This window comes from Equus przewalskii, chromosome 4 (genome assembly GCF_037783145.1).
Source record: "Equus przewalskii isolate Varuska chromosome 4, EquPr2, whole genome shotgun sequence".
NCBI lineage: Eukaryota > Metazoa > Chordata > Mammalia > Perissodactyla > Equidae > Equus > Equus przewalskii.
The window spans coordinates 102,953,702-102,977,619 of record NC_091834.1 but is presented as its reverse complement, the minus strand read 5'-3'; the positions used below and the strand labels follow the sequence as shown (position 1 = coordinate 102,977,619).

Genomic DNA, 23,918 nt, shown 5'->3' with positions numbered 1-23,918 from the left:
GAACCAGCGAACCCCAGGCTGCCCACAAGCGGAACGTGCGGAACTTAATCGCTGCGCCACCGGGCCCGCCCCCTCCGCTTTCTATTTTCATTCCTTATTACTGCATTCTGGGAGAATTCCAGCCGACTAATAAGAAATTTTTGGTAATTATTAAAGACAGTTTCATGTATGGGAAACCTAATAATGTTTCATATTTCTTAGAGCACTTAGCCCACTGTCATAGTTAATACCCAATAAATACTTGATAATTAATTGAACGAACCTTGGAATATCCGTAAACTTTTGTTACCATTTCATAACTCATCTGTTACCTCAATCTCTGAAATTTTGTTGCTTCTGTTTTGCTCTCTGTTACAGATTTATTTTGAGAGATCGTTTCTTATTTTAGTCTAGTGAAATAAAAGTTTTGGAAGTTCCTCAGACTCATTCTTAGAGTTGACAATATGAATTCTCATTGAGAGTTTTTTGTTTTGAATGTGTTCTTGGGCTAATGTCAAAGGATCTTATAACACTTTTTTTCTTCCTTTCCTTCACTTTTTTTCTTTAATAATTAAAACAAGTAGGAAAAAATGCTATTTAGTAGTTTTAAATATTCAGGCAAATTGTTTAGTTGATAAACCATTTAAGAGCTATTTACCTTCCCTTCCTCTCCCTGATTTGTAATATGTGGTATATGAAAGTGCTGATGTTACAGAAGTTCCCCATAGAAATTTATTCTTTGATATTTTCTACAGTTTTACAAATGCTTTTTATTTGGTTCAAAAAGATATATTCCAGTCTGTATATAAAATACACATTTTCTTTCAATGCCAAGTGTCTGTCATTAGCTATGTAATTAGAACAGATGGCTGTGAAGCATTCATTTAAATGCGGTTAGTATTTTATTTTCCTTCCTTTACTCCCTGATATCTCTGTATGTTATTGTAAATTAGTATGTTGGATGCATTTCAGGACTTCTCATAGTAGTTTAGCTAATGTCATGTAATATTTTCCATTGCAAATGTGATTAAGAGAACATATTGATGTTTCTAAAATGATAGGGACATTGGGAAAAGGATCAATTTAAGTTATTTTGTTTCCTTATTATGCACTTAAATAAAAGTCATTATATTGTATTTGCCAAAATTATTTTTAGTGCTTCTGTGAAAGTTGACATATGCTGTAAAAATAAGTGTCTAAATTTTAACAGTTTAGCAGAAATTATTTTATGTTAATGAGTTAATATAAAAACTTCTCAGTGATTGATTAGACATATAAATGTACTTTCATCCCTCAACATTGTCTTGGCCTTCAGTAGCACAAAAGGATATCACGACTACCTGGATGTTATACATGTTGTCAATTCTGGGTTCTGTTAATATACTAAACATATTTAGGTACCTTGTGAATTTATAACATAAAAATCTATCCCATTTGCAAAAAGCTGGTCATTGCATTTTGTTACTGAAGAGAAGTAATGCTTTATTTCTTTTCTTCTGTCTTTTGTCCTTTTTTTTCCGTTTTTGAGGAAGATTAGCCCTAGCTAACACCTGCCAATCCTCCTCTTTTTTTCTGAGGAAGACTGGCCCTGAGCTAACATATGTGCCCATCTTCTTCTACTTTGGATGTGGGACGCCTACCACAGCATGGCTTGCCACTCAGTGCCATATCTGCACCTGGGATCTGAACTGGTGAACCCTGGGCTGCTGAAGCAGAACGTGCGCACTTAACTGCTGCACCACTGGGCCGGCCCCCTTCTTCTGTCTTTTTAATGCAGTAACACCCTTGAGTACAAAAAGAGAACTGAAATGTGTGTTAGTCTGTGGTTTTGTGGACATTATATAATATTAAAATGCCACAAATATAACTAGTGTTTGTGAATTACTTAGAAGCTCCAGTGTTCTGTTAACTGCACTCAAAATTTGTAGAAGACACACCAAGAGAACTAAGCTTCTTTATGTTGATTCACTGTAATGGACTGGTGGTTGTGAGGAGGAGTTTGATGGCATGTGACAGATTTGTAGATTTACATGTGAAATGTTGAAGTTAATTATAATTTAAAAACTGTTGTATTCTTGGATTGACTAGCAGAAGATGGAATCAGTATATTAGTATCTGAAGGTATTCCTATTAATATTAGCAACTCTCACTGTTACACGAGGCTCATTTTACCAGATTGTCCCATTTGGCTTCATTTGTTTCAGCTATGCTATTCCTGGCCACTCGTTCAAATGAGATTGCCAGAAGTGAAGTCTGTTTAGTATATATAAATACGAACACCTGTTTATTGGGGTCTTTCTATGTCAGGCAGCACCATGGTGCTATGGATACAAAAATAGTTCAATCTGGTGCCTCTACTCAAGGATCTTGGACTAGAATGAAAAAAAGACAAATAAATAATTACTATGCAATGGCATAAATGCTAAAATAGAAGTATATACAAAATAGACAGCTAGGCATCTTCTGTAGAGAGAGAGATTTTATACTGTGTGATACAGGCCACCCAGCAAAGGCTGCACAAAGAGAATGATACCCAAAATGGACTTTGGAGGATAAGGAAGAGTTTATTAATCATCCTGAGGGACAGCTGAGTACGTAAGTGTAGCATTGTCGAGAATTCATACTGACATTTTACACATTTAGTCATCCTTGAGTTCCCCTGTGGTTCGTTTGGAGCTATTTCTTTGCTTGTAGCACTTGTTAAGAGAGTGGAGGCAGACTGGAATAGGAGGAGAAAAAGGAGATACTCAGATGACTTCATTTTTCCACACATCCCAGCTTTTATTAAGAAACTTGAAACCGTGGGGCTGGCCCCGTGGCCGAGTGGTTAAGTTCGCGCGCTCCGCTGCAGGCGGCCCGGTGTTTCGTTAGTTCGAATCCTGGGCGCGGACATGGCACTGCTCGTCAGACCACGCTGAGGCAGCGTCCCACATGCCACAACTAGAAGAACCCACAACGAAGAATACACAACTATGTACCGGGGGGCTTTGGGGAGAAAAATGAAAAAAATAAAATCTTTAAAAAAAAAAAGAAACTTGAAACCGTTTGCTACAGTGAAGTGTGTAGATTTATATGTGTGCCTTTAAACCTAGAGATGTCCCTCATTAATTTACTCTGTGATCCACTAGTTTACTTCATGTTGATTTTTTTAGATAGGGTGAGAAATAGTAAGAGATTTTGTAAATAGTGTATACTTATATTGTCTGTCTTGGTGGAATTTAAATACTGTTAACCCTCAAAAAAACTGCTTTTTAACAATATTACTACTTAAAAAAAATTGTGTGGTTTTGATGAAGTCCTCAGAAAAAAAGTGAATTGCTAACTTTCCAAACTTGAATGGAAGGATGAATCTGTATTATACCAAGTGCTGAACTGGGTATCTTAGTAGCTTTTATTATTTTTAACTGATCCGCGCTGAACTGGGTACCTTAGTAGCTTTTATTATTTTTAACTGATCCTTTATCTGGTATTCTGCAGGTTCAGATTGTTTTAGTAGTAATTTACAAAGATGTTTTTATAGCTTCCTAGCCCCGCCTTTGAATGTTCCTTTTCCAGGTTTTACAAAGCGCTTTCTTTCCCCTTTGCCCCCTTCAGCGATGTGCATTTTGTAAGCACCTTGGAGCCACTATCAAATGCTGTGAAGAGAAATGTACCCAGACGTACCATTATCCTTGTGCTGCTGGAGCCGGCACCTTCCAGGATTTCAGTCACTTCTTCCTTCTTTGTCCAGAACACATCGACCAAGCTCCTGAAAGATGTAAGTTCATACAGATATATTTTTGTACATTTATCACTGTATTTGCTTAAAGTTACAAACATTGTAACTTCCATAAATGTTATTCTACTTATATTAAAAGGTGATGTTACATGACCTTAGTAATCTGTAGGATCTTTGCCAGAGTTCCTTGCAGGGAGTCTGTTATCAACGATATCGTTGAAGTTAAATCCAAAAAGTTAGTTCCTCAAAAAGTCAAAGATAGTTTGCATGTTTTTTATTCTTATTTAAAAAAATTTTAAACCACTGTAGAAAGATAGAAATACTGAGTATATGATATTTTAATATGCACTATAAAGTAAGTCATTTAACAAGTTAAATGGGGGTGGGCCCTGTGGCCGAGTGGTTAAGTTCGTGCACTCCGCTTCAGTGGCCCAGGGTTTTGCCAGTTTGGATCCTGGACTCGGACATGGCACCGCTCATCAGGCCATGCTGAGGTGGCGTCCCACATGCTACAACTAGGACCCACAACTAAAAATATCCAACTAGGTATTGGGGGGATTTGGAGAGAAAAAGGAAAACAAAAAGATTGGCAACAGATGTTAGCTCAGGTGCCAATCTTAAAAAAAAAAAAAAAAAAGCTAAACAGTATTCAGTGTCATTTACACTAAAAAGACACCCAGTTGGAGAATTAGAAGATGAATTACTCAGGTGTTATTTCAGGATGTACATTAATAGGATCACCATATACTTTTGGAATTCTTGGAAATTGTATAGCCCTCGAAGTCATGACGGAAACTTCTGTTAGTGCTTCTTCTTGATTCACGTGTCTTGGTTATCTATAATCCTCAGTTGTGCTTTTTTTCTTTCTTTTCCAAACAATATTTTATAATTAGGTGAAAATGTTTAAGTGATGAAATTTATGTCATACAGAAAATTTTAACTTTTTCCTATCTTTATCGTTAAATAGGGATCTTACCTTTTTGTTACTACCGTCAGGCACCACATTGCTTGTTTCAGTCAACAACAGACCGCACATATGAGAGTGGTCCCATAAGATTAGTACCATAGAGCCTAGGTGTGTAGTAGGCTATACCATCTAGGTTTGTGTAAGTACATGCTATAATGTTCACACAATGACAAAATTGTCTAACAATGCATTTCTCAGAACGTATCCCCGTCTTTAAGTGACGTGTTTCTGTATATAGATTTCCTTTGAGCATGTATGCTTTGGCATCTTTTTCCTCCAATAAATTGAATTTCCAATCTTGTCAAATTTCTGTGATGCTTTATTCAGTCCTTTTGATGTCACCTCTTACTTACATAATTGTTAGCTTTTACCTGTTTCTTAGCAATGTTGATAAAGGCTTTTTTTCTGTCTTTTCCAGCTCTGTGAAACATAAATATAGCTACCTCAGACTTAAACTAATCTCAAATACTGTTGGGTTTCATAATCATTATTTTTTTATCTTTGCTCAGTACCATAATTTCATCTTCAGTTAAAATTATTTTGTTTTCGTGTATAATGATGTGTATATATATATACACTATATACTGCAGTGAAAAGTTGTCTTTAGGTAGCTGCCTTGCAGTATAAAAAACAAATCCCACGGGGCTGGCCCTGTGGCCGAGTGGTTGAATTCGCGTGCTCCGCTGCAGGCGGCCCAGTGTTTCGTTGGTTCGAATCCTGGGCGCGGACATGGCACTGCTCATTGAGCCACACTGGGGCAGCGTCCCACATGCCACAACTAGAAGGACCCACAATGAAGAATATACAACTATGTACAGGGGGGCTTTGGGGAGAGAAAAGGAAAAAACAAAAACAAAAACAAAAACAAAAACAAATCCCACAAGGCAATTCCTTGTAACAGCCCTCAAAATCAGCTAGTGGTATAGAACCAAAGCCCCATTGAGTAAATTCTGTTTCTTGGGAATCTTAAACAATGCAGTCTAAATACACAGCTTTCTGACCATCTGTTCTAACCCAAGGACATGGAGACTATTGCAGATAGAATGTACCACAATAATGTAATATTATTAATGTAATTATATTATAACATATTAATATTATAATATTAATGTAATTGTTAATTAACTATTAGAATAGTCTTCATTAAATCTTTCATAAGTATTTATAGCTGTCCTAATTGTGTGTCATAGCACAAGGAACTTTTTATGTTTTAAAAATCGGGATATCTTAAACGACAGCGTTATTATGAGGGTTAAATGACAATTAATGAAAATCATGTAGCATTGTACCTTGTATTCTGTCATTTGTCACTTAACAACTGGGTTATGTGCTGAGGAATACGTCATTAGGTGATTTTCTTGTCGTGTGAACATCATAGAGTGTACTTACACAAACTTAGATGGTATATAACCTACTATGCTTCTAGGCTCTATGGTACTAATGTTATGGGACCACTGTTGTGTATGAGGTCTGTCATTGACTGAAACATCATTATGCAGGCCATGACTGTATATTAATTGCTTTATAACAATGTAATTATTTTAGCTCTTATCTAAATCTCAAGTTATATGTATACATTGAGTATAATACTTCATGCTGCTGGTTAAGTAGATAGTAATGTGCTGTGATAGTTAGCTGAGTAAGGTTGACATCTTTTTATGAAAGTTGAAAAAATCTGAACAAAAACACAGACCTCATTAGAAAGAAACCCTAGCAAAGAGAGCATCTGTGAACAAGGGCAAGATTTTCATTAGAAACAATTTTAGCGTGCTCTGTCATAGATAATTGCTGGTCATGGCTCCAACATTATTTTCATGTTGATGCAAGTGTATAGTAACCTGGTCTGGAAATTTTACAGTAAATATCCATCTAGGAGACATAGTCAGATATACTGTCTGAATAGTGTTTTGCCTCTCAGGGGAAGCTGAATGGCAGGGAGCCAACCATGCAAGATCAGATGAAAAAACATTCCAGTCATAGTGAACAACTACTGCACAGGCCTTGAGGAATGAGCTTTGCAAGATTGTGGGACAGATAGCTAGTCATTGTCCCTGGAACATAGTGTCTACTAGATGGATAGTAGAGACAACATCAAGGTGAACAAAGACTGGATCACGTAGGCCTTGTAAATGAGGGAAGAGGTTTGGATTTTATTCTGCCTGTAGTGAGAAGTCTTTGCAGGGTTGAAACCTTACCATTATGGGAATGCTGTATCTCTTAATCCATTCCCCTCCCCCAATATATTTACTTTCATTACTCAGCTTTAACTCCTTTTACTTCATTTAAGCTTTTACCATCAACCCCGTTTTCTGGGTTGTCTTTTTATCTCTTGACACCAGGTCCTGCTGCTTTTCTGTTACTCTAAATTCTGTCAGCCCCCTGGCCTGCCTTTCTTACCTACCTGCCTACTATATGGGCCAGCCTCTCTGGACAACATCCATGCCTTTCTTTTTCTTTCTAGAGATTCCATTTGATAGGCAAATCACCCAGCACAGTGTCTTGCCAATAATGAAAACACAGATGATAGGTACTGTGATGTTGATGGAAGTTACAAAGCTGTGTGATTTAGTCCTTCTGAAATTGACGTTGTCCAACAACAGTCTGACTTTCCTTGCTCTTCACCAGTGCTTTCATTCTTACGTGCTATGTGAATTTTCTTAAGTAGTAGTGTCACCTTGCAACTTGACCAAGTGTAAGGATCTGTGATATGCTTCCTTCTAATTTAAGCTCACTGTTTTTGTCTTTCCCTCCATCTCTTCTCTTGTCACAGCTGTCACTTAGGAAGTGACCTTCTCCAAAGCTTATTTTTCTATTTCTCCTGCTCTCTTCTTGCTCCTCCTACATCATTTAGCTTTTTTATTCTGTGCCTCTGCTGGCACTTTCCTTTCTACTTTTTTTTACATACTCAGATATTCTTCACCTTCTTTGCCCTTCCATTGGGAGTCAATATTGAGATTAGTAGTGACGAGCATGGACTTTGGAACCAAATTGTCCTGGATTTGGCACCTGTCCTCTCAGATTATCTTTAGCTTTGGTCTTTCACTCAATCTCTTTTGCTTTTCCAACTGCTTAAAGAAAAAATTCACTTAATTGTTTAATTATTGTTTCAAGCTGAATGTCTCTGTGGCTTGCACATGTTATGTATGTATATCTACATATGCTTATCCCTGACATGACACTTAAGCTGTCCAGTAATAGCATCTTAGGTGTGACCTGCAAAAGGCTGTTTTAGTATTTCTACATCTGTCTTCTCCGTGTTTGGGGATATGGTTGGAAGCAACCTTGTTTCTTTATGTAGTACTTTTTTCTTTGATTATTTTTACGTAATGCATAGTAAATGTTTTTGGACCAAATGTATCATGTGGATGTTTTTCTTTGCCTAATTTATTACGAGTGATCCATACTAATCAAACAACATGTTGGTATTGTCATTAAAGAATTGCTGGAAACTGTCGTAGAATAAAAAGTAATCTCTGCCATAGTGATAGACACAGTTCCGTAGTCACAGATTGGGCTTTGCGGTATAGAGCAGTGCTGTGCAATAGAAGTATGATGTGAGCAACAGAAGTAATTTTAATTTTTCTAGTAGTCATGTTAAAGTAAAAAAATGTAAAATTAATTTAAAAAATATTTATTTAACCCATTATATCCAAAATATTAACATTTCAACATGTAGTTAATAAAAAATCTTTGAATATTTGACATTATTTTTTTCCTAGTAAGTCTTTGGAATTTGGGGTGCATTTTATACATACAGCACATCTCAATTTGGACTAATCATATTTTCAGTGTTCAAAAGCCACTAGTGTGGCTAGTAGCTGCCATGGCAAGCTGAAGTGTCAAGAGTAGAAAACTGTGGAAAGTTTCACAGAAGCGTTTTCAACAGTGTTCTGGCAAATTACAGTAGAAAGATGAACCGAGTGTCTAATAATGAGTTCAGTATTTGCCCCAGTTTCTCTAAGTTTTGAAAAATCAAGGATTAGTTTTTAAATGTGCATAGCTTGAATGAGTATTAAGTAAATATAGTTCAAAAATGATCTAATTTATGACATATCCATTTTTAAATGAATGATTTATTTTAAATGCCTATCAATTAGGAAGCCATTTTAAAGTGATTTTAGAAGTAAGTCTTTCATTTAAGATATGTTTAATAAGACTTGATTTGTACTAGACAATTGAGGATACAAAGCTGAAAAAGACAAGGTGTCCCTATCCTTCAAGGGTTTACAGTATTGTGTTACAATTAATTGATTATATAACATTTTCTTCTAAGCATATGGAAAAAGGAATATTCAACAACTAAAGGGGTATTTACTTGTGGCAACATCAGATATTCGGGGAATGTGTTTCAGCAGTTTTGAAGGCCTCTTTGGAAAGGGCTCAAAGCACAACAAAGGAACAAAATTTTAAGCAGAGGGAACAGAGTGTGTCCATGCATGCAGGCATTGAATAGCGTGTTGTGTTGTGTGCACAGCAAACTTCTTGATACGAACAGGAAATTGTGAGTGGTTCTGAGATTCAGTTGGAAAGGGAGGCAAGGGCCTTTAGGGGTTTTCTTTTTGCCTCATACTAGAAAATTTGATTTTTTTCTTTTAGGTGAAAAGGGAGGTACTGATGAAGTTTTAATTTAAGCTGGGCAGGACAGTTAGATTCACAATTTTGAAAAATTGCTCTGTACGTGTAGAAGATGATTTAGGAAGGAGATCAGAACCATAAGCAGGGACTGCATTCAGAAGATACTGCAGTTGCCAAGACTAAGTGTGGTGGACTGAACTGCACAAATGGAAGGAAGAGGGATGTATAGAAAGTTTACTCAATAAGAATTGGTGTCTGGTTGGCCTTGGGTCAGGGAAGAGCTAAGAGTCAACAGTGATACTAAAGTTTCTGCCTTTACCCAGCTGGTTGAGAAAAAAGGGAGAGGTTTAGGTTTAACAAACAGTTCTATTTTAGAGGTGTTGAGTTGGAATATTTTTAGAACATCTGGCTATTGAGGTCCACTAAGACTTGAAAGTAATGTTTTGTGGTTTAGAAGGAAGTTTGGGGCTGGTGATACAGATTTGGGAATTGTGGTGGTATTTTATGACATGGGATCACAAAGAGAAACCATGAGGAGTTAGAAAAGAAGGAACAGGACAAAATCCTAAGAGACTCCAGCGTTTAGAGGGATTGTGGAGGCACAAAAGCTAACACAATTTAAAACAGTCCCAAGATAATTGGCTAATCAAACTCGTTGAGAACATAAGCCTCAGATAGAGGCATATTTCTATAGATCATCCAATTGGTATGACTTTAGAATATAGTATTTTCCTTCTTATATTATAATATGCATGAATTTGGCAAGGCAGTTTATTCTTAGTTTTATTTTTTGTTTTAGATGATAAAAGAACTGTTAAAAAGTGCTGTTTCTATCCACATTTAGGGATAGATGGTGTCCATAATTATGTAGATTTTAATGCTTTTTTACTACTGGCAGTTGATATAGGTGAATGCAGAATTAGTATATGAAGTATTGTATTTGTGTATGAATATGTAGCTTCTAGCTTTAACATTCTCCCTCATGTGATATCTTCCAGTGTTAAAAAACCCTTATTTGATGTAAATAAAAATTAGCCTGTTTATGCTTAAGAAGCATCTTAATCTAATTGATATTAACATTTCTTAATTTTTCCTCTTATCTGATTTCATTATTTCAAAACATATTTAACATCCAAATAAAATGTTTACTTTTGTATTGCAAAGCGTCTCTCAGTTGTTATTTTCCTGTTTGGTTCTTTTCAGCAAGGATATGCTGAGCATTAACTAGGTGCCCTGCATTATCATTGGTATTAGGGATATAAAATTAAATAAGAACTGCTGTGGTCTCAAGTAGATGTAGGCACAGATAATTGCAAAACTATATGATGAAATTTAATGTGATTAAATTTAGATGAAGTATATTACAGTGTTTTTATTGAGACCTTATTCTGATTGGATATCAATGTGGATAACTTCGTGTCTGAAAGATTTATCATGCAGATTCCCTTCAAGTGATTTTTAAACTGTAAAGTCAGAAAAATATTAAATTCTTATACAACGATTTCATGTTTTACTGTTAATTATAGCAAAGGAAGATGCAAACTGTGCAGTGTGCGACAGCCCGGGAGACCTCTTAGATCAGTTCTTTTGTACTACTTGTGGTCAGCACTATCATGGAATGTGCCTGGATATAGCGGTTACTCCATTAAAACGGGCAGGTTGGCAATGTCCTGAGTGCAAAGTGTGCCAGAACTGCAAGTAAGTTTTAATTTCAACTCAAAGGTGTGTATTGAGTTTGAGAGACCCTATTATTAGGTCCTAAAGGTTTGTGTAATATGATAAAGGTTCATACTGCAGCTGTATTCACTCGCACTGACTTCAATTAAAAAAAGATTATTAGATACTTATTAACATTTATATTACTTTGAAACACGTCTAAACAAAAATTAATTTTAATAATTTAAATTCCTCTGGTTGCCTGAAAAGCTAACTTAAATTTGCCAACAATTTTTAAATGAATGATATTAATAATTTAAAATAAGTAAACATTAGAAAAATAATGCAGCTTTTTTTGAGGGAGACTGGGGGCGAGTGTTAATAGGAGAATAAACCTCTAACTACGGAAAGGGGTTATTAGAGTGAGCCGAAGAACTGGTGATATGTTTGAATTTCCACTCAGGAAGAACAATTTATACTAAGAATACTGTTTTTAAAAAATGTTTATATCTATCTGAAAGAAAGTCACTTTTGATAGATCTTTGTCACCATAATACTGAAACAAAGTATTGTATGGCATTGAAACATTTGTAATGGGGTTATCTTCTCCTATTTGTGTATTCCATCTTTTGGTCATTTCTCTAGTCTTTTCTGTGATTTTTTTTTTTTCTTCATGCTATTAATTAGCATGATAATTTGGGACTATTACCTGCATCTACATTAGTCTTCAAATTGTTTACAAGCTCAGGACAGAAATTATGCCCAACAGTGTCATGATCAGTCTGTTTTATTGGTAATTTAATTTGATAATAATCATCAATATCTTAGAATTATGTGGAATAAATAGGACCGTATGCTTTTATATTTTTGTAAGAATTAAGGAAAATACCAGTAAACATTTATTTGATACCCTGTATCTGTGCTTACTTTCTTGGTAAGGAATAAGAGAACTTGAAGAGTGTTTTTCTTCCAAGATCTTTCCATGTAGCTAAAGTGATAAAATATGCAATTTTGTATGTAAAATTTGTTAAACTGAATAAGAAATAACTGGAGGCCAACTAACCCATCTTCCTTTTTACTTGTGTTTACCCCAGGTTTTACTCGGCACTTCCTCTCTTAGCTCTTCTTGCATCACCCAGTTTTTCTTTTCCCTCCTCTTGAATTAAATTCTTAGTATCTGCGAGTGGTTAATAGCCCACAATCAAGGCAGAGAGATCATGCTGTAGGGCGGGGGCCACATCTTTGGGGCAGAAGAGTGTTCAGGGAAAGATTTTAGGTTTTCGACTACAATTCTTAATAATTATGACAAGATTATTATTCTTACACGTACTTAGCACTTACTGTTTAATGGATATTATAAGCTCTTCAACCAGAATTAGAATTCTCACCGTAATCTTTGATTATAATTCACATTATAAATCTGAAACTAAGAGGACTGAAGTCTAAGGTAGTCAGGAGTCACGTAGCTAGAAAAAGAGCAGTCTGAATACAAATACAGGTCTGATGCCACATTTGATCCCCTTTTTATTATATGATGTCTTTCCAGTACACTGTGCCAAGATTTGTTCCTTTCCATGTAGCATCACCTATCAGTTATAGCATTTCCCCCAAGAAAGGATGGGTATGAGATGTTTAAAAAGTGAAGAATCAGAGTCATTCATCTTGTCTTAACCCCTCCTCCTTTGCAGGAATCCTAAAATGACTAAACGATGTTCACCATAGGTGAGCGTTCACTAAGGATAATTCCTTAGGGACCTTTGGGTGTCTCTCTCATCCTCTAGGGGATTACCTCTATCATTATCTGTGTGTAGACAAAACAGACACTGAGGTATTTATGAACTGGGCAGTTCCCAGGACTGATTCTTTTCATGATTACTTATGTTGCAAACATAAGTTTAAAGATAAGGCATCATTAATGCTATCTTATTTTTTAGACAATCGGGAGAAGATAGCAAGATGCTAGTGTGTGATACGTGTGACAAAGGGTATCATACTTTTTGTCTTCAACCAGTTATGAAATCAGTACCAACCAATGGCTGGAAATGCAAAGTAAGTTGTTTATTTTTTTAAGAAAAATATCATCACCTGTATGTTTTTTATATAGAGCAGACAAATTGGATACCTATTCAGATCTATACATTACCATCAACTTTTTAAAAAAAACAGCTTTATTGATGTATAATTGGTATACACTAAACTGCACATATTTAAAGTCTGTAATTTAATTTGACACATGTATTCACTCAGGAAACCATCATCACATTCAAAACAATGGACATATTCATCACCCTGGCAGTCTGCTGGTGCCCCTGGGGAACCCTCCTTGCCCGCTGCTCGCCTGCTCCTCCCCCAGTCTTCCAGGCAGTCTGCTTCCCCGCACGTGCATCAGTTTGCATATTCTAGAATTTTCTATAAATGATGTCACATAGTATATACTTCTCATATTGGTCTCGCTTTTTAAACTCAGCGTAATTATTTGGAGACTCACCTATTTTGTTGTGGGTACCTGTAGTGATTCCTTTTTATTGCTGAGTAGTGGAGATACCACAGTTTATTGAATCACCTGTGGGTGAACTTTTGGGTTCTTTACAGTTTTAGGCTGTTATTAAAAAATGCTGCTAGAAACTGTTAACTAATATATGTATAGTGCTGTATGGCTTAGATGTTGTTTTTAAATGATTTATCTTTAATCTTTCCAGAAACTCTCTGAAATAGGTAGTATTCCCCTGTGAGGACACTGAAACACAGAGATATATTTTTAAATCCATTAATTTAAAATCCAGAGATGAAATACATTACATTTTGATTGATTGAATTTAGGTGATTTAATGGTGATTTTATATGTACGTATATTTATGTGTGTGTGTATTTATGTTTATATTATATTAAATATTTGGAGTCACATTGTATTTGCACATGTATTATGTATATTGTACCTCCCCTGTGGTAGTTTTAGTAAGTGATTATTGACATTTATTTTTTAGATGCTGTTTAAAGTTTCTCTTGGTTTTGAGAGAGATGATCTATAGATATTTTTCCACTTTTTTTTTTTTTTTTTTTTTTTTTTTTTTTTTAAAGATTTTATTTTTTCCTTTTTCTCCCCAAAGCCCCCCGGTACATAGTTGTGTATTCTTCGTTGTGGGTTCTTCTAGTTGTGGCATGTGGGACGCTGCCTCAGCGTGGTCGGATGAGCAGCGCCATGTCCGCGCCCAGGATTCGAACCAACGAAACACTGGGCCGCCTGCAGCGGAGCGCGCGAACTTAACCACTCGGCCACGGGGCCAGCCCCTATTTTTCCACTTTTTCATTGCTTAAGATATCAATCTTTCTGTTTGGTGGGACACTTTTAAGATGTATTTCCAGTTATTTTTTTATCTTTTCTGGGTATTTTAGTCAATGATTCTCCCTTCTTCCATTTATTTTGGTATTTGCATCTTTATGAACCTGAGGTGTTCCATGCTGGTCTCTTTAAGCTTCCTGAGGAACTTACTGAGGCTCTGTCGTCTGTATCTCTAAACCCTGTAGTTTGGCTGGCAACTCTACCTTCTGGGCAGAGTCAGTATAGTAAGTACCAGGTAAACAACAACAAATTTTAGAATTATTTGTCCATGGAAACATCAAATATTTAAATCTTAAAATGATAGTAGAAGGTAAGAATAACTCGTTTACCTTTAATTCTCAAATGACTCAGTGGAATTTTTTTCTATTTACAAACAATATTTACTATGACCTTTCTTTGAATGTTCTCTAGAATGAATCAATCATAAAAATAGTTCATGTGATTCTTTTGAAATCTACATAGGTAAACTAACAAATTGTAGATTGATAGCTGGTGAGAACTTAGTGGTTAAGTAAATTGTCCATGTTTACTTATTTGTAGAAGCAGAATAGGGACAAAAACTCGGGTTTCCTGTCTTATAATGTAATGTTTATCTAATACATCACGCTCTCTCCCTGTGCTGTCATGCTGTACTTAACTTGAGTAACAGGGCTTTTCTCCCTAGACTAATTTAAGAAATATTTACTGATCTAATTTTCATTTCATATTAGATTGTATGTGCTAAGAAACTAAAGACTCTAGATCCATAGGCCATCTCTACACATTCCCCAGGTTATTTTTTTATTATAATCTTAATTTTATAGAACAGACATGAAGGGAGGCATAAACTTCATCTACAGTAGTTACACTGGCTTTTTAAAAATAAAACTAAATAGAATTTATAAAGTAAATATTAATCTAACAAATAATTTTGCTTTGAAACTAAATTGCCAACACTGTGTTTACTGGAAAGATATTTTCGCAGGTTCAGTTCAGTTCAGTGTGTAAGCTTTTTCTTTGGCTTTAATAATGTTGATACAGAGAATGCCCTTTGTGTAAATAAGTATTTGTATAAAAATAGTACTGATAATGCCATGACCATGTTTACTAGTTGAGTAATCAGACCTCAGAGTTTCAACAAGCAGTCCTTGAAGATTCGATGTAATGAAGTGTCACTTAGTAACTCTAGAAGGCTTTTTGTACACAGGTGCACCATTGTGGCACAGTTGACATCTGTAATAAGTGCTGTATCAATCCAATTATTTCTAAAATACGGAACAGAAGTTCCTCACTGTGTTACTGGTCTGCTGTGCAGTGAACTGTTGTTAGTTGTTGTGTGTGGAGATGAGAGTCCTGTGCTTGCTTTGTGGGTGCAGCTGCTGACTGCTGCGGTGCATATCCCTGTGCCATCCAGACATCTCGTTCTTCTGACCACGATTTTACCATGTAAAATATTGCATCTCACCGATGTCTTTGACAGCACTTGGGACTAAAAATAATAAACACAATGCTGAATGCAGGTATTAAAAACTGCATTATGGCATCCTTGAAGGCCAGTTAAATTGTATATTAATTTTTTTCGGTTAGCATTTCTATGAACACATCTTTGGTCCCCTGCATCCTCACATTCTTGTCCCATTGGCACAGAAACGCGCCGCTGGTCCCTCTGCTCTGGCCCTTCTATTTGCCACCTGGTGTGTCGCGTTCTCGCCTTCTTCTGGGGCCGCCTTCCGGAGGGGTGGAGTGGAGATGGTCCCTGGAATCCGAGGCGCGCAGCAGCCTCCCGGCGGAGGCCTCCCGGCCTGCTGTGGGGCTGCTGGGCTCGCAGCCTGCGAGGTGGTGGCCGCCCGAGGCTTCTTCCTGGAGCTGGAAAAGCGTGGCGGCCTGCGCAAGGGAGGCGTGGGCCGGGGGTGAGGCGGCGGGGCTCGTTTGCCCTCTAGGGAGGGTCCTGGAAATGGGCGCGGTCTCACCGGGAGGTCCCCAGGGATGTGGTTCCGCAGATAGGGTGGCAGGAGACGCGGAGGGAGCCGAGCACCTGCGCCCCGCCCCAGGTGAGGCGCGGCACCTGGTTCTAGGGCGGCGGGCGGTGAGTCCTGTCCCGCCGCGGCCCGAGGGTGGGTCAGCGAGGGGAGGGGCCTCCCCCGGAACGGAGCGCCCGCGGGTAACTGCCCTCAGGTTGGCGGCGGGGGAGGAGGGGCCTGGGGCTGTGTGGGAGCTGCGGCCGGCCTCTCGCCGGTTCCCGTTCCTTCCCGTCCGCGGGACGAGGTGGTTTCGCCTGTTCTCACTTAGCTTGATTATTGGGCTAAGGAAAAAACCTGCCGTCGGACAGATTTGTATGTTTATACCACTTTTATCTCTACTACCATGCTTCTTACTTGCGTTTTTACTTTTCTGAAATAGGAAGTTGAATTTGTAATTCGTTTTCTTTACTTTCCTAAGGGAAAAAGGGGTATTTAAGACTATAAATTTACCTTTGATTATAGCATTGGCTGTACCCAAATTTGTTGTATTTGTAACTTTATATCTGTGTACGTCTGACCTGATAACTTTATCTTTCTTCTTTAGGTTGTGCTTAAGCAGTTTCTGCTTTAATTGTATTTAATCAGATGGTTTAATCAATGTAGTTTTCTTTTAAAAATATTTTGATACTGAAATAGTGAGTTTTTAAAGTGTAGTGTTTGTGTTTAGTTAGTTAGATGAAGTCCTTTTTCCTTATTTTTTGACAAGTTGATTCAACAACGTATTGGAATGTAGATAAAAATTGACCTCTGTAATTTTTCATATCAATTTCTTCTTGTATTTTACTTGCCGTTTTTCTTTTGTCTGTTTTTTACAAAACTGATTTTGTGGCTGTTATTTAGCAAGTAGGTCAGGCCAGCGTTGATGTATTGTGCCTTTTATCAATGTAAAACCATGCTCTTTATCCTGTGTATTGCTTTTTTGTTTGTTTGTTTTAACCAGATATTTTGTTTTGCCTGACAATGTGGCCGTGTGGCCACAAGAGGTTTTAGTTTACCAGTTGAATGTGATCTTTTCAAATCTTTTTATTTTGGATCCTTCTGTCATTTTAAATGTATCTTTTGAAAGGTTTAATAGAGTTAACTGTTTAAATTGATGGTAGTACTTGAAATGCTTGGCTATTTTAAGAGAAACTTGCTCTTTTGACTTCCTTTTTGTTTTTCTCTTCCTTTTATTTTCTGCACTGATTTGCAATTCAGAGTCTTATGAATGTTGTTATAAATACTGAAAATATAAATGTTTCTTATCCCATTTCCCATCGAAAATGAAGAAATGAGAAATTTTCCTTTTCCTTTCTCCTAAGTTAATCTGAACTATAAACCTTGTCACTTTTTCTTTGCAAAGAATTACTTCCTCTGTAAATTCCAATCTCATTTCAACCCCAATCTTTTGGACTTTTGTAAATTATCTGAAATTCTATGCATCTGAAAGTGACTGTTGCCTTCAGACTACCACAAGGACTTGGTTTGGTATAGTTTAGCATTATGACTTTTTAATACTCTAACAGATTTTTTTTTTTTTACCCCCAGAGTCTTCCCAGCTTGTGGTACCACAGAAGAGAAAATCTTTCTTTTCTTTTTTTCATGGTTTACTTAGTTAAAATCCTTTTTTCTGCTTGAAAGCTTTGGGATCTTTATTTCTGTCTGTTCTCTGGATCTGCTTCCAGGATGTATCTGTAGTGTTCTCCAGAACACAGTGGTCACTGTCAGTCTCCAGTTGGGCTCATGGAAAGGTCCAGAGAAGTGTTGGTTTAAGTTTGCCTCTTTTCTTTTTTAAATAACTACCTTCTTTACAGTCTCTTTAATAATCTTTAGTAATATCTAGATAATTTTGTTCTTACTCTTAATTCATTATCTTCTTTGTTATGTTTTTCGTTGTGTTGGAGAATGTCTTCAGAATTCCAGGTTTATTTCTCCAGGTGGTTCTCTGGCTTCCCTTTGTCCTGCTTTCTTACTAATTTGCTCTCTATAAAGTCTGCTGTTCTCTTTCACAGTGACAGAGTCATTTATAATATTGCCAAGAATATGATTGAAGAGTGTTGCTTTTTAAAAACTATTCTTTTCTATGGTGGTATTTATAATACAGTTAAGATTAGGCTGTGGAGTAAAATCTCAGCTTTTCTGATTACTGAATACAGAATCTTTGGCAAATTCCTTGACTACCCTAAGCCAATTTTCCTCATGCAGAGAATGTTAATAGTACTTATTTCACAGGGGTTTTAGATTTAGTGAGATAATACCCGTAAAGTGCCCAGTGTGATGCCTGAAATAAGTACCCAAATAATCATCATGGACTTTTTCATGGGAAGGCTTATCCTCCGAGTGGTTTGAAGAGTGATTCTCTTTCTCTCCTGTTAAATTCTTTCATAGATCTCTACAGCCTTTTGTCATAATTCATTCATATGTTTAACATTTGAAGGCCTACTGTGTGTACTGTGGGGGAAGCTGGAGATGCAGGGGCAAACAGGTGTGCCCCACGGGAGTGAGTCTGGTGAGGCTGCTCACACTGAAGTCTGGGTGACCAGTTCAGGAGCCACCATTGTCAGCTAGGTTTCTTTTCCCTGTTTCTCTTTCAAGAATGCTTGTGTATGTTTTTAAGTACTTTATTTGGAAATAATTTCAAACTTTAAAAGTTGGAAAAATAAAATAATACCCATAGGCCATCTGCTTAGATTCGCTGAGATTCCAGCATCGTTGTGTATTCCCTTTCTCCCTCCTCCCCACCCCGACTCCCGTATATATTTTTTTGCCCGTGAACCATTTGAGGGTAAGTTATGTGCACTGTGACCCCCTTACCCCTAAACACTTCAGTGTGTATTTCCTAATAATCGGGACATTCTTACATAATCACAGCACTGTTACCAGCTTCATAAGTTTACATCAATATAGTATTTTCATCTCATCTACCATCTATATTTCAGTTTTGTCGTCCGCCCCCGGCCCCATGTAGGTTCCAAGCTCTAGCCTAGGATTAGGTGTTCCATTTAGTTGTCACGTCTGCTTTGACTCCTTTAATCTGGAAAATTTTCTAAGCTCTTCTCCGACTTTTTGATATTGACTTTTTTTTTTTCATTTAAGAATGCTTGTTGCATACCCCTATGATTCACACACTCTTCCAGGCAAAAGGGGACATAGCAATGAAAAAAACATACAAAGTCTCTGTCCTCATGGCCTTACTTTTCAGGGGCTTCTGTTGTAGTATTGACAATTTTGAAGAATAGAGTTCTTCCCCACATTTCCTGGGTTGTTTTTCTTTTTTTCCTCAAATAGAACTTTCTTAATTTTGTCTTTGACGTTTCCTTGTGATTATATAGAGTTATGCATTGTTGGCCAGAATACTACATAAGTGATTATGTGCCTTTGTCGGGGTATCACTGCTGAGTGCAGCTGATGCTTTGCTCTCCCTCACAGGTGATGTGAATTCTGATAATCTGATCAAGTTGCTGTCCAATTTCTTCACTGTTTTTCTTTTTCTCCCTTGTATCTAATAAGGCAGTATGTGAGGAGACACTTTAAGACCATGCGAATATCCTGCTCCTCCTCAAAATTTCCTCTAAGAACTTAGGAACTGTTGCCTGATGCAGTTTTTTGTTTGTTTTGTTTGTTTTTGAGGAAGATCAGCCCTGAGCTAACAACTGCTGCCAGTCCTCCTCTTTTCACTGAGGAGGACTGGCCCTGAGCTAACATCCATGCCCATCTTCCTCCACTTTATATGTGGGACGCCTACCACAGCATGGCTTGCCAAGCAGTGCCATGTCTGCACCCGGGATGCAAATTGGCAAACCCCGGGCCGCCGAAGCAGAATGTGTGAACTTAACCACTGCGCCACGGGGCCGGCCCCCTGTTGCAGGTTTTACCTGTTGGTTGTAAAATGATGCTTTTCTAACTCTAGCACTCCCTTCACATTTACCAGTCAGCCCTTTGTATTCTATTGTGAGCATTCTATTGTAACTCTCCCTTCTTTCAGATGTTAAAATTATTTATCTTATTTACTGCAATATTGGCTCATAAATTCCTATTATTTTCAATAACTTATAATTCATTACTGTACCTAATTCTTTTTGTGCTCAGATTGTCCGATATTTGCCTTTATAGGCTCTTCATGCTGACCTCTATGTCCTTGACATGCCCTCATCATGTGTTTGAGCACTTCATTACATTTTGGCGTCCTAAGATGTTCCAAGCTCATCTTATACCTCCCCTGCCCCAGCCTTGGAATCAGTCCTCTTCTCTGTAAATCTGGGCTGGGTTCCTTCAGTGGAGAATGGCCACGAGTGTGTTCATTGCCACTGGAGTGTTTGCTTCTTTGCCCTTTCAGCAGATGGGGGCGGGAAATGCCTGCATATATATGTATACTTGCATACATACATAAATATATGTATATTCATACATATACCTAGTTTATAAATAATGAATTTACACCTGTATGTCCAATTCCCATCTCTCCCACCAAGTTTTTGCCTTCTTCCATTCTTGCACATCCATTCTTCTATAGTAAGAATCCTGGGTCCAGCAACACCAACACGTTTACTCAATTGCTCAATACAGTAAACAAACCAACTTCAATTTGTTCTCAGTAATAGATTTTATTCCCCTTTTCTTATTGATTTAATTTAAAAAATATATAGGGTATTAACATGCTTTCAAAAGTCAAAGTTATATAAAAACTCCTAGTCAGAGAATTGTCATTTCCTCTTGTATGACTTCTACCCCATTTCCTCCTGTAGGTAACTAACTTGTTTTCTGATTTATCCTTCCTGAATTTTTTTGTAATGATAAGCAGATGTATATGTTATTGTCCCTTTCCTACACTGGGTAGCACATTATGTGTGTTCTTTTGCATGTTGCTTTTTTCACTCAATAAAATCTGGACATCACTTCATAGAGATCTTCCTCATTACTCTTTATTTATTTATCCCACCCCTCCATTTTGTATCTGTACACAATACACAATACACAATATTGGTTGAATAGTTTATTCAACCAATGTCCTATACGTGGAAATTTAGGTATTTCCAGTATTTTACATTACAAGTGATTCTGTAGTCAGTAACTTTGTGCATACAGTTTTTTGAATTGTTGGGAGTAAATCTCCAGGGTAAATTCCCAGAAGTGGGATTAGTGGCATGGGGGGGGGGGTTAAATGCATATATATAGTTTTACTGGATATTTTTAAATTCCCTTGGGCCTTGTGGCAGTTCTCGTTGCCACCAGTAATGTATGAGAGAACTTCTTTTCCTACATCCTTGACGACAGATGTTTAGCTTTTGAATTTTTGCCTGTCTTATGGGTGAAAAATGGTATCTCGGTGTAATTTAATTTTTATTTGTCTTTTGAATGAAGTTGATCATTTTTTCAAATGTTTAAGGGTCACTTTTACCTCTTTTTTGTGAGATGTCTGTTCATGTTTTTTGCCTATTCTTGAAGATTTTACTCCCCAATTTAAGAGTTTCTATATGGAGGATATAAGCCCTTTGTCTGTATTATAGGAGGTACATACTTGCCTTTTGTCTTTGCCTGTGTTATTTTTTGCCGTGGAAAAAGTTTAATTTTTATGTAGTCAGATTAATCAGTCTTCTGTTGTTTCAGGATTTTTGAGTTAAATGCACAAAGCCCTTCCCTACACTGAGGTTATAGACGAGTTCATATTTTCTTTAGTTTTTACATCATTCTGTCTTTTACGTTTAGCTCTCTAATCCATTTGGAGTTAATGCTTGTGTATGGTATGAAGTAATTTTTTTCCAGTTGACTATCCAGTTGTCCAAAAACCATTCGCTAAAAAGACCGTCTTTGCCGCAGTGACCTGAGATTCCAGACTAGAGTTTTAGATTCGGTTGGGTTTATTTCTGGAATTTCTTGTGTATTCCATTGATCTGTCTTTCTGTTCGTGAACCAATTCCATACTGTATTAATTTTAGAGGCTTTTGCAGTATCTGGTAGTGTTGGTCCCCCTTCAGAGCTTTTCCGTTTCGCATTTTTCCTAGCTGTTCTTCTGTATTTATTTTTCCATATGAACTCTGGGGTCAGCTTATCTAGCTCCATGAAAAACCTCATTGGGATTGCTCTAAATGTGTTAATTGATTTAGGGAGAAATGACATCTTGATGATATTAAGACATCCTAAATAAGAGCAAGATATGTGGGCCGGCCTGGTGGTGTAGCAGTAAAGTTCGCACGTTCCACTTCATTGGCCCAAGGTTCTCCCGTTCAGACCCCGGATGCGGACCTGTGCACCACTTATCAAGCCATGCTGTGGCAGGTGTCCCACATATAAAATAGAGGAGGATGGGCACGGATGTTAGCTCGGGGCCAGTCTTCCTCAGCAAAAAGAAGACGATTGGCAGCGGATGTTAGCTCAGAGCTAGTCTTCCTCAAAAAAAAAGAAAACAAGATATGCTTTACATTTGTTCATTTCTAGTGTAGTGTCTTCTAGGAGAGTCTTATAATTTTCTTTGTATAGATTTTGGACATTTCTTAAGTTTATTTTTAAATATTTTATCTATTTTGTTGCTGTTATAAAATAGGATTTTCTCATTTATTATATCTTTAAACTGGTTATTTGTGTATGTGAATTCTATTGACCTTTCATTGCTAATTTCACATCCTGCTACTTGCTTAAATTCTTTTCTTGAATTTATGATTCTGTAGGATTTTCCAAGTATACTATCTTGTCATCTACAGAGTTTTGTTTCTTCTTTCCGTATACTTCGTCCTGTGTTTTCATTTATTTCAGTGTTTTTACACTGGCTTCAGAACCACTTTAAATAGTACTGGAGATAGTAGGCATCCTTACTTTGTTCCTAACCTTGTTGGGAATGCCTCTAGGGTTCCTCAATTAAATAAAATGCTGACTTTAAAGGTATGTGTGTATATACATCACATTAAGGAAATACTCACCCTTTTTTATTTTCTCAACCATTTTTTATTAGGAATGAGTTTTGATTTTTTCCCAAAGGAAAAAGCAGCTATTTTTGAGCATCTAATGAAATAATTTATTTTTTCTCCTCAAACCTAATAGTACATTAAATTTTATTAAAATGTTTTCTAATATTTAACCATCCTTGCCTTTCTTGTATAAATGCCACTTGAACATGACTTACTGTTTTCTTAATTTGTTACTGGGTTCTATTTGCTAGTAATATTTTATTCAGGATTTTTGTATCAATATTTATGAGTGCATCTGTTTTAAATCTGTAAGACTTTAGCAGATCTATGGTTCATGCTAGTTTCTGTCTTTCGATGAGCAAATCTTTCATATCAACCCAGCAGCTCAAAAAGATATCTGTTTTGTTGGTGTATTAGTTTGGAAAGTTGGGGTGGGTAGTGAGAGCCCCACGAGTTGTTAGCCTTTTGTTCAGGATTTTAAGGCATGCTAGCTCACAGGCACAGAAGAGGATTTTGGCGGGCCTCTGGCAGGTCTTGCACTTCCTAAACAGTTCTCCATTGATGTGGATAGTGCCATTCTTTGTTCTGAAAATCTGACAAGCCATAGTTGGGCTTTGATGTGGAGTGATTATTTTCACAATTTCAGACACCAAGTCATTTGGAGTGGGTCATGATGTTTCTTTAGTGCAAATTCTTATTTTCATTTCCTAAGCTACCTATTAGCAAATTGAACACCCTATCAGCACCGTTTAGCTTTCTTCGGTAGGAGTTGAGTAGACTTACTCTACACAAGCTACTTCCT

At 37.0% G+C, this 23,918-nt stretch overlaps 1 protein-coding gene across 31 annotated transcripts in view; it reads left to right on the top strand.

Moving 5' to 3' along the window:
* KMT2C (lysine methyltransferase 2C) overlaps nucleotides 1-23,918 on the top strand; it is a 269,708-nt gene that overhangs the window by 130,637 nt on the left and 115,153 nt on the right. For 29 of the 31 annotated variants that reach the window (XM_070616944.1, XM_070616935.1, XM_070616929.1 and 26 more), the window contains exons 7-9: nucleotides 3,574-3,736; nucleotides 10,766-10,937; nucleotides 12,830-12,944. In XM_070616944.1, coding sequence (XP_070473045.1) covers nucleotides 3,574-3,736; nucleotides 10,766-10,937; nucleotides 12,830-12,944 — 450 coding nt within the window. The remainder of the gene's footprint in view (nucleotides 1-3,573; nucleotides 3,737-10,765; nucleotides 10,938-12,829; nucleotides 12,945-23,918) is intronic. The other 2 variants (XM_070616953.1, XM_070616954.1) reach the window with 1 other exon arrangement.